We start from the raw sequence: 10,076 nt of genomic DNA on the forward strand, positions 1-10,076 counted from the left end.
TATCTTCTTCGGTGTCATCTGGAGGTTGACCATGTAACATTTATGTAAAGTGGTAAATTATTTAATTAATTTAGCTAAAGTGCCTAAGTATGTATATTGATAAGCTTTTATAATCTCCACAAACCACTAAGTTAATATTAATTTCTTAATTTTATCGTCTACATTATGGCTGAAAACTTGAAATCTGGCATCAAATAGGTCGTAAGAAATTATTTTCGTCTGTCAATTATATCTTTCGTTTAGGGGAGAGCTTAAGTCCAGAATTTGGACATTGTTAAAATAAATATTAAGTATCTTTCATAAAATAAACAAATCAAGTCCTTGTTTAATGATTTTGTCCGACCTTCTTTGCGGATCCGTTTCAAGCAAGACAAAAATATAGATAATGATATAATCTAAGTGAGTGTTTTGATGTAGTCTAATTCATACAAACTACAAAGTCTAGACTAGAAATCAGACTAGAATATAAAATATTCACATTAACGAAGTTCGATGTACCAGTTTAATTTAATTATTACTGTTATATAAATGCAACATTACATACAAGCCAAAAACAAACTAGTAATTATTGTTTATAATGAATACAAAATATGAACGAAAATTAAGATCCTCATCCTTTAATATTGAATTTAAGTTAACAGTCATGTAAAACACTACCTACATACTCCACTTTAGATATTAAGATTGAGGAGAATCATTATTTGAAGAATATACAAGACAAGCCATTAACGAGGACGACATAACCAAATATTATGAGCTAACAGTCTGACGCACTTCTTATTACGAACAAAAAGCTTGTCCAAACAAACTTTACATTAAACTCATGCTAATTATTAACTCGTATCCTTACCTTGTCCAAAAACAGCAGCAAACGCGCACAAAACCAATATTCCCTTTAACCACATCATGTTCACTAAATGGAGTAACAGTGACTAATTAACAAATATTTTTTTCGTCTCGAGCGCGTGTCAGGGGTCACAATTTATCGGCCAAATGACTTTATCAATATTTGTTAGGGAATACATATTATTTGCAACTTCCCGTGACGCACTTATCGGCATTGTATTGATTCAATCGATTCTTTGTATTCTGTTGATGTATTTTGTATCGATCTATTGCAGTGTTAAGATGAGTCGATAGCTTGAATCGAGGGGTGTATTACATGGTGAGTGAATATCATTGTTCCGTCCATCTTCTGTTAGTTGTCTTGGAGAATTTCGCCAACTGATATTTTGACTTTCAAAATGAATTTAGAACCATGAAACTTAAATAAGATGACTTGAACAAGTCCTAAAAATTCAACGAGATGCCGTAGCAGCATCAGGAGAAATGGACATAGCTTTGCATCACCAAGTGATATGTTGACTTGGGGCGGAGCAGAGAAGTAAATCAGTTTAATTTTCTGTTTTGAATAAACACGCCACCTTCAGATACGGCCAAAAAATATAAGTTTCTAAAAATAGATGAACTTGAATTTGAGTGCTAACACAGCATGAATCAACTTAAAAATCCTAACTAACGGACGTCAGTTTAGTGTATTTACTTTGATCTTGTTATCTTGAATCAATGGATGATGTTCAAGATCGTCAAGATCTACGACCTTTAAAGTGGGGATTTTTTAAATAATTCACATAAAGTAAATGGCTATAGAATCCGTTCGAAATTCGTCTATTAAACCTTAGAAATTATAACCGTGGCCTTTTCATATGACAATATGAAGTTGTCATCATAATAGGTGAATGTCTCTAAAATTTCTCAAAGTACAGCTTTAGTTTTATTTTGACGAGCTACGATAGCTAGGCTGACCATTTCTTAAAACCATCCTAGGCACAATAAATAGGCGAAAAAGAGCCTTTCAAGAATAAACATAAACCTCTGTCTATTCCTCAGAGAATACCCTTGGCTTATTCATTAAGGTATTATTAGCTATATGATTTATTCAACGGCACGAATCCACTCCCGAAATGAGGTTGGGGCACAATGCCATTTGTTCAATTCTTATAACTTAGGCACGTCTCGTAACAGTTAAAGAGGTGCTAAACAATAACAAAACGCAGCAAATTGGTTTGTAAGCTCCTAGTTAAATAGAGTCAGCAACTTGTTGGCAATCGTACAAAAGATACGCACTTTTTTGATGTTTGACCTTTAGCTCCATCAGGACAAAACAGTCTCACTATACTTGCAGTGTCAATAAGTAGCACTCATATTAATGTCTCATTCTCTCGGCAATTAAATATTGTATGATCATATGACAACAGAGTCACAAGAGGTAAATAAGTAGAAAATAACAATATATTTAGCTAACATTAACTATATTCCATTTCATAAATAAGTAGATGAGTTTACAAAACGCGACTATAAAGCTAAATTAAAACTAAAAGTTAAAGAACTCATCTTCATCGTACGGTTCATCGTCATCGTTGGAAGCCACCAGGTCTGACAGCTTGAAGCCAGTGCTCTCCATCTGGTCCAGTTTAGGTAACTCATGTACTATCAATTCTTCGACATCCAGTTTGTCTAGTTCCTGTTGAACTTTTTCTTTAATAGGACCCTCTAGAGCATCCATAATCTGGTATCTCAAAAGATTCGGCAAAATGTTAACGACGAATTCAATGAGATAGTCTAAAGTCCCTGCTCCGTTACAGCGGACTTGTATGTTGCCTATCTCAAGGTCAATGCCTCTAAATATTGGCTTTTGTCTCGTGTCAAGTGGTTGAGCTGCGACTACCCTGGCGATGATATACTCTACTGAAAAGGATGCAGTTCCAGCCCTTGACGCGAGGCCGCCTATTGCTGAGATGTCCCACTGAGTGCTTCCTTCAAGTTTCTGAGTACCGATCTCAAAGTCTGCCACCGCCGTATTGTTTTCCAACTTCATTGTAATATTACCAACTCTCTGGAACGACGATACGCCAGTTATCCAGGTATTTGACAAAGTAACAGTGAATATGCTCACAGTTGTGTTGTAGTCCTTAACTTTATACGGATCGAATTTCATATTGCGGACTTTTTTCCTTACATCTATAATCACCATGTCTAACGGAGAAATAGAGTTAGGGAATTGCATGTCGCCGGCTACTTCATCAAGTTTCGAGTTTATTTCTGCTCTGACTTTCGTGTAGGCTTCCTTGAGAACGTAAGGTTTGATAGAGTCGAACAGGAAATTGCCTACTGAGTTGATGATGCCTTGGAACATTCCGCCAAAGAAGCCAAGGTTTTGGAAATCAACTTGAATTGTGCTGAAGCCGAGATCTATGTGGATGTCTTGTGCTCTCAGCTTGCCGTCGCGCTCCACGCCGAGCGTTCCTCTCGCCACGATCTTCAGCCCGGTGACATCAACTGTGAAGGGACCTTGAGCTTTGTTCAGCCACGTTGACATCGTATAATTACCGCGAGCTTGTAAAACGTCGATAGTTAATGCTGCTTGGACCTGAAATGATGAAATGTCAGGTGAGTAAACGATTCATAATTTATTGGTCAACGTAATGTTACTCAAAAAAGGTTTTCAGCGTTTTATTTCTACTGTAGGGGTGTATGTCACTGAACTCCCTATCAAAAGCTTGACCGATTTTTGAATGTTTGTTTTTTCTGACAAAGTTTTCCTGATCAGTTACTTTTATATAAAGTATTGACATAGTACTAAAGAACACCAATTATCATTTTTAAATTAAAAACCACTATTACCTCCATTGCTCCAATCTCGGCTTTAACATACAAGATGCGGAACTTGCTGATGCCATACACGGCTGTGTTCTTGAAGTAGAGTGTTCCGAACTGTAGCGACTGCTTCATGTCGGGCACCGGGTACGGCTCCGGTATCTCTGCGCCCGGCAGCCCCACCGGGTCCGGCTGTTTGAAGTGCTCCAACATCTTGAGCACATTGTCACTCAGCTTCTTTTCTCCTTCAGCTAATTTTGCATCGTCACTCGTGTCCTCTTCTGTGTCTTCTGAAAGTTTTATGAAAGTTTTATGAAAGTTTGTTTATTAAGTAAGTCTATTTTTATTCATGATGCATTGCCCTAATACGGATATTCACAAATGCCGATGAATGAATGGAAATTGGATTACATTGACATTATTCCTATTCTACTCAGCATTTAATTATTGGAAATTATTTGTTCTGTGAGTTTGAACAGTCACTGAGTGTTCCGCCCCGTACTGAATTTTCAATTATTGTGTTGATGAAACCGCATCGATCGCGGACTCAGAATTAAAGTTTGGATAATTATTTTCTAGTACGTTTTCGTTGTTTTCTAACTATATGATTAAATGAACTTGAATTATACATTGTGTTGACAGTTAACACACTAGATAACATAAGTACGATGTGCATGATTTGCTTATCAAGATGCTCCATGCGACATGCGAGTTCAGATGACGTTACAATCATTCATAAAGAATTATTACTGGATGTTCGAGATTTAGTGTTATGACTAGAGCTTTTTAATTGATGGTTGTGTTATTTTTGAGTTATTATTGCAGCTGGAAGAGTATTTGATTGAATTTAAGGAAGTAAAGATAGTGTGGTTAACATAAATCATCGGTTACACTTGGGTTGATTATATTTACGTCATGTGGAAAATGCGTCGACTTTAAGATAATTTTGCTTTGTATCTTTTTTCTATTAGAAAACTGCTATATCATTTACATTTTAATTAGTATATGGGCATACAAGGCTTTTTTTTTATAGCCTACTGTGTCCCACTGCTGGGCAAAGGCCTCCCCCAAATCCTTCCACGACTCTCTATTCATACAAAGCTTACGTATTTTTTAACCCCCGACGCAAAAGTGGTGTAATGAGTTTGACGGTGTCTGTCTGTCTGTGGCATCGTAGGTACCGGAACAGATTACGCGATTTTAATTTAGTTCTTAGACATGTTTGATAAAAATCGGTCGAGACATTTAAACGTTATGGGGAGTTAAAATTTTACAGTCGGATATTTTTTTTACCGCTTTCACGACATTCAGTTTTACTTCCTAATGCTCTCGGAACAGGGAAAAATGTCTAAAAATATTTGATATCTTATCTTTCTCTAATACTTTAAAGGTTAGGTATGATACTATGCATCGTGCAGTCATTCATATAGAAATAACAACTGACGAGCGCATTACGACTCATGTTACAACAACACGTGCATCTAACACAAGTACCTTATATTAGACTTAACATATTATATAACTTAGAAATGAATTATAAACAAATCATTGTGATACAATTTGTAAAAGTTTATCATTATTCTGTATTGTTGGAAAACAAATTGCTTGATTTATTTTTGATGATTTTCGACTGTAATAAGGAGACAGTTTTATAATGACTCAGTGCATCCGGCATGCGATGTAATATAACGTTTTGTTAAAAGAAATGCGTATGTTGTATGATATTAGATCAGAAACCATCACTACCAGATTTAGAAGAACCTGCCTAAGATTGACGAGAATTTGATCCTTGATTAAAAAAATACACCAGGCACAAATATTTTAACATCAAAAGCAAACACCAATCCAATCAAAAACGAGCTACGAAAACGATCACAACACAACACATTCTTCAATATAATCCACACTTAATATAATCTAAACCACATTTTCACATTATAAAAAAAACGCTTGAAAAATATAAAGGTCACACACCTTCCCCCCTCACAGACAATAGAAGACAGCACAGTATCAATTTGTGGGCCCACATCTCGTTATAAGGATGGACTGTCACTGAGTGATGATATCCCGCCGGCTCCCTAGGGGTCACGGCTTATCAGTACTAAGCTTGTTAGCTCTCAATCTAATGCAGCTATTGGGTTATTAGAATGCACTTTTGTATTTATGACTCAGATTTTATAACGCTAATTAGTCTGTTGTTTTGTTTTTAAAGATGATTAGGGTAAATGTGTTTTGAACTTTTTGGTGTAGTATAGTGTTTTTTTCTTGTTGATTATGAAAGGGAAAGGTAATTAAGGACGTTGTCTACGTATTAGTGTTAATTTATTAATTAGTTACGTAATTAACACATGTAATATGCTTAACACATTGTACTAAAAACAATATTTTTTGGAAATATGTCTTCTGTAGTTACTTATTATACTTAATCCTAAAAATTGGATATTAAAAGCAGATACACTCAATTAAATCCGAGTTATAATAATCAACTCAAGGCAATCTTTCTCTATACTAATTAATAAATATTTACGTGTAATCAAATGGTCTGCTATATCTTATAATTTACATAAATTATTTCCGTTTCAAGTTCTATTTAGATCGATAAATGCATCTATAAGGACAGCGCCATCTTTATTTTTTACAAGGAACTAATAATAAGTGTCTGTTGTTTTGCAGTGTAGTGTATGCAACTATAGATCCACAGATGACGCCTCGTAGAGATTATAAACGATCGCAAACATGCCTGATATGCGAGGGAGGTTTGTTTTTATCAACATATAGGTGAGAAAGTGTAATTTATTTTTTTCAGTACTTTTTTTGGTATTTCCTTCTTACATTTCTTTCAAAACAGGTATGTTTACTTAAAAGGTGGTCTCTACGTCAGATATATTGTAAAGGTTTGAACATTTTTTTTTATATATTTTTTACAGCAGAACTTATTATTTCCTGGTTTTTATATTCAATAACAAAATACATTTTGATATTTCGCCTCTCTCCACCAGTAATTTTGAAGTCTTTTAAATATTTGTTTTTGTCTCACTGCAAGACGAGAAAAAAACTCCAGCACACTGTTCATAGGCAAATTAACGGGAACTGCCTATGAGGGGCCATGTTTTGCCATTTAGGGGATCCATTTGTGGTGCTAGCTAGAAAAAATGATTGAATGTTGCTTTACTCTCCTATTCGCAGAGTACGGAATCCAGACCACTATAAAATATTAGCATCCTAAACAATTGACTTACAGTAATTAAGCTATCAACCTTTCCTATAACATGTTTCGCAGGATATTAAAATGAGTCGGTAAGCTGTAATTTTACATCGCTATTATCATATCATCTGCTGATCTCATATTCGAAACAGGATATAAAATACATAAATAAATAAGCTTAGACCATTAACAATACTTAGAAATAGGCATCATTAATGTATTCAGCTCATGTTGTTATTATAGACTACTTAAAATAGTCTGGGCATATGGCTTTTGCTTAATTAACAATGAAAGGGTCGCTTATGCTCTGTCCGCTTTGAGAAGAATCTTTTGATAGATCGTGAAATTGGAATTTCGTTTCGAATTTCACTTTAAATCGAATCAAAATGTCGTCGCAACTTTTTTGGTCAAGTTGCGGACCTATCAAAAGGTTTTTAGTACTGACCGACTTAGTTCGATAGTTTAGTTTGACTCTTGCCAGCTATAACTCCGTCAGTTTATGGAAACAACAACAACACTTATTAAAGGATACTGTTGCAATTGTGAAAGAGAGATTTAAGTTTTAATCACAGCGGCAACTGAAATACATAATTTCAACTACCTAACCGTCACTTTTCATGCGATACAGCCCGGTTACAGACGGATAGATAAAGGAGCCGTAGACAAAAGCTCAAAACGAAATCCTATTGGATTTGTTTTTACGGAAATCTAAAAATTCTTATAAAGCTACAATATTGATATAATGTGTCTTGAAATGTTGTCTAATGAATCTTGAGATATCATTTTCCTGTCATTTGTGACAGCAGGAGGATTTCAATTCGTATTGAGTGGAACAATTACATTATAATTATTTATGTAAAGTCCTTTGCAGTGTCTACCTGTCTATGTATGTCAAGTTGAAGTTAAGAACTTTGTTGTCCTTGTTAATCATCCTTGTTGCTAGGATTTAAAACGTATAAAGTAATTATCACTTGCTAAAATAGTGCAGGAAGAATACAGGGACGCAATAATTGTGTTAGCGATAGACAATTTTTAAATACTGAGTATGATCGGGCGGAAAAACTAAAGCGATAAATTATATGTGAATAATTTGATAGAACTAGCTATTTCTTACTTAAGTGCATGTTATTAAATAGAGTTTTTTTTAATACGGAGTTAATTGCTAACAAAAACGCGTTTTTCGACGTTTTGCTCGAGGAAGCGTCTTAATGAAGGTAATCCATCTTTAGCTTTAAGCTTTTATGTTGTAGACGAACCAATTATTCTGCAATAACGTACCGCCATGTTAAGAGACTCAATATTATTACATTTGTGGAAGACAGACGTCACTCTACGCCGTGCAATGCGCTGTCACGCTTATGTAGCGACAACAATGTAATATATAAAATTCTCGTGGTACGATGTCCGAAATTGAGAGAATAGGATAACATCTATTTTTCATAGCTCTTTTTTTATTCCCTAATACTAATATGTATGGCAAAACACGTCAGGACAACGTTTGCTGGGACAGCTAGTACCTATAACTTAAAAATAGGTGGAAGGCTCTCGGTGTGTAGGTATATCGAAAACAATTAAAAACAAGCTCAGTCTGTCTGTTTACCAAACGTTTTATTCCATCAAACAGGCTTAATTATAAAAGTAATGCTTATGCCTACAAAGCCATTCAGTCCACCGGATGTTCATAGAGTAAAGGCCAAAGACAACGTATAATTATTTTCTTTGTTGCCAGTATTTAAAGGTGACAGAGTATCTATTATCTATGGAAGTTTTGTCAACACATCGGTTTATGTTGTGACGGTCAAGTTATCAACAAATATGTCGTATGTTCGTGTGAATTACCAATACTAGGTTATTGCTGAAATAGATAACATGCCTTTTGTTTTCTTTCATTCTTTTATCGATGGAAAGATACGTTCTTTCTTTCATTCGTTTTAGCGATTTTTTATTTAAAAATAGGGGGTAAAAATAAGACTTGCCCCACGAGCCAAGTGACAATTCTACAATCGCTGACGTCATAAGGAAACGTTCCAATGTATAGAGATGGCAGGTTTAATGACATGATTTATCGAAATGTCATTTGGAAAAAGGAGCCGATTACCTAGACAATGTCAATAACATTCGAATTGAAAACAAATAGAATACTTCGAATTGAAGGCAAAAACATTTCAATTCAACAAATAATATGACTTTGATTTGTCCGATGTTTACATTTGAGAAATTCAGTATTAGCTTATTCAGTAAGCACTATGAGAAAAATAACTTATCTTCAAATTTGAGTCTGAAGAAGTTCTACAATTTTCTCTTAAAGAAAATCTTTAGTGGTGCAAAGATGTATATGAGCTAATGAATAGTAATTACCTACAACCTGTATTAATATCAGGGTAGAATATTACTTAGAACGTCATTTTCTGCGCAAAAAAATGTTTGCGTCTCAGTACTGGCGTTGCCAATGCGCTTCTAGAAAAAATAATAATATGAAAAGAAGTACGATACAACAAAAACTGTAGTACCACTGCATCGTTTCCTTACGACCCTAATTTAAATACTGTTTACAAATTAACAAAAAATCTATATTTGTATGCAATTCCATAGTTTTTTGTTGTACATTGAAAAGTAAAAAAGATTATGCCCTTACTTGCCTTGAGGTTTAATCTGACTTCACGTTTCCAGCTAGCAATATGCAGCACTAGAAAAACAGAATGACGTAAGTACATTTTTGTAACCATTTAAATATAGAATCAAGATTAGTGCCAGATGCTAAATCAAACATAAATGGTTTCGTAATAACAATGATTAATTTGAGCTATTATTATTTTCATTATAAAATGAATAAATTTGATTCAAACATTTATTTTTAGAAGTTATTTATTACTAACTAGCTGTTGCCCGCGACTTCGTCCCCGTGGTAAGAAGATATAAGTTATGATTTATACCTGCCCTGTTTTTTCACACTTTCTATTTAGTGATGGTATATAGCCTAAAGCCTTCCTCAATTAATGGTCTATTCAACACAAAAATATTTTTTCAATTTGGACTGATTTCCTGAGATTAGCGCGTTCAAACAAACAAAACTCTTCAGCTTTATATATTAGTATAGAGTATAGATTTAATCCGTTTATCGCGAACTGCGCATACAATTATATCTTATGCATTTAAAATAAGGATGCTAAAACAAGATTATTTTCAATAATTGTTGAAAATTACATCCAAAGCA

The 10,076-nt window shown here is 34.4% G+C and overlaps 1 protein-coding gene across 1 annotated transcript; it reads right to left on the reverse strand.

Annotated features, from left to right (window-relative positions):
* Positions 1–2,295: 2,295 nt before the first annotated feature.
* Positions 2,296–5,871, reverse strand: LOC113507009. Its single transcript, XM_026889866.1, has 3 exons — positions 5,632–5,871; positions 3,685–3,947; positions 2,296–3,430 (listed from the first exon to the last, which is right to left on the reverse strand). Exons 1-3 carry the CDS (start codon positions 5,684–5,686, stop codon positions 2,375–2,377), a joined length of 1,374 nt encoding a protein of 457 aa, XP_026745667.1. The 5' UTR covers positions 5,687–5,871; the 3' UTR covers positions 2,296–2,374.
* Between the last annotated feature and the right edge of the window lie 4,205 nt (positions 5,872–10,076).

The sequence above is a fragment of the Trichoplusia ni genome, unplaced genomic scaffold (genome assembly GCF_003590095.1).
Source record: "Trichoplusia ni isolate ovarian cell line Hi5 unplaced genomic scaffold, tn1 tig00000219, whole genome shotgun sequence".
NCBI classification, from domain to species: Eukaryota; Metazoa; Arthropoda; class Insecta; order Lepidoptera; family Noctuidae; genus Trichoplusia; species Trichoplusia ni.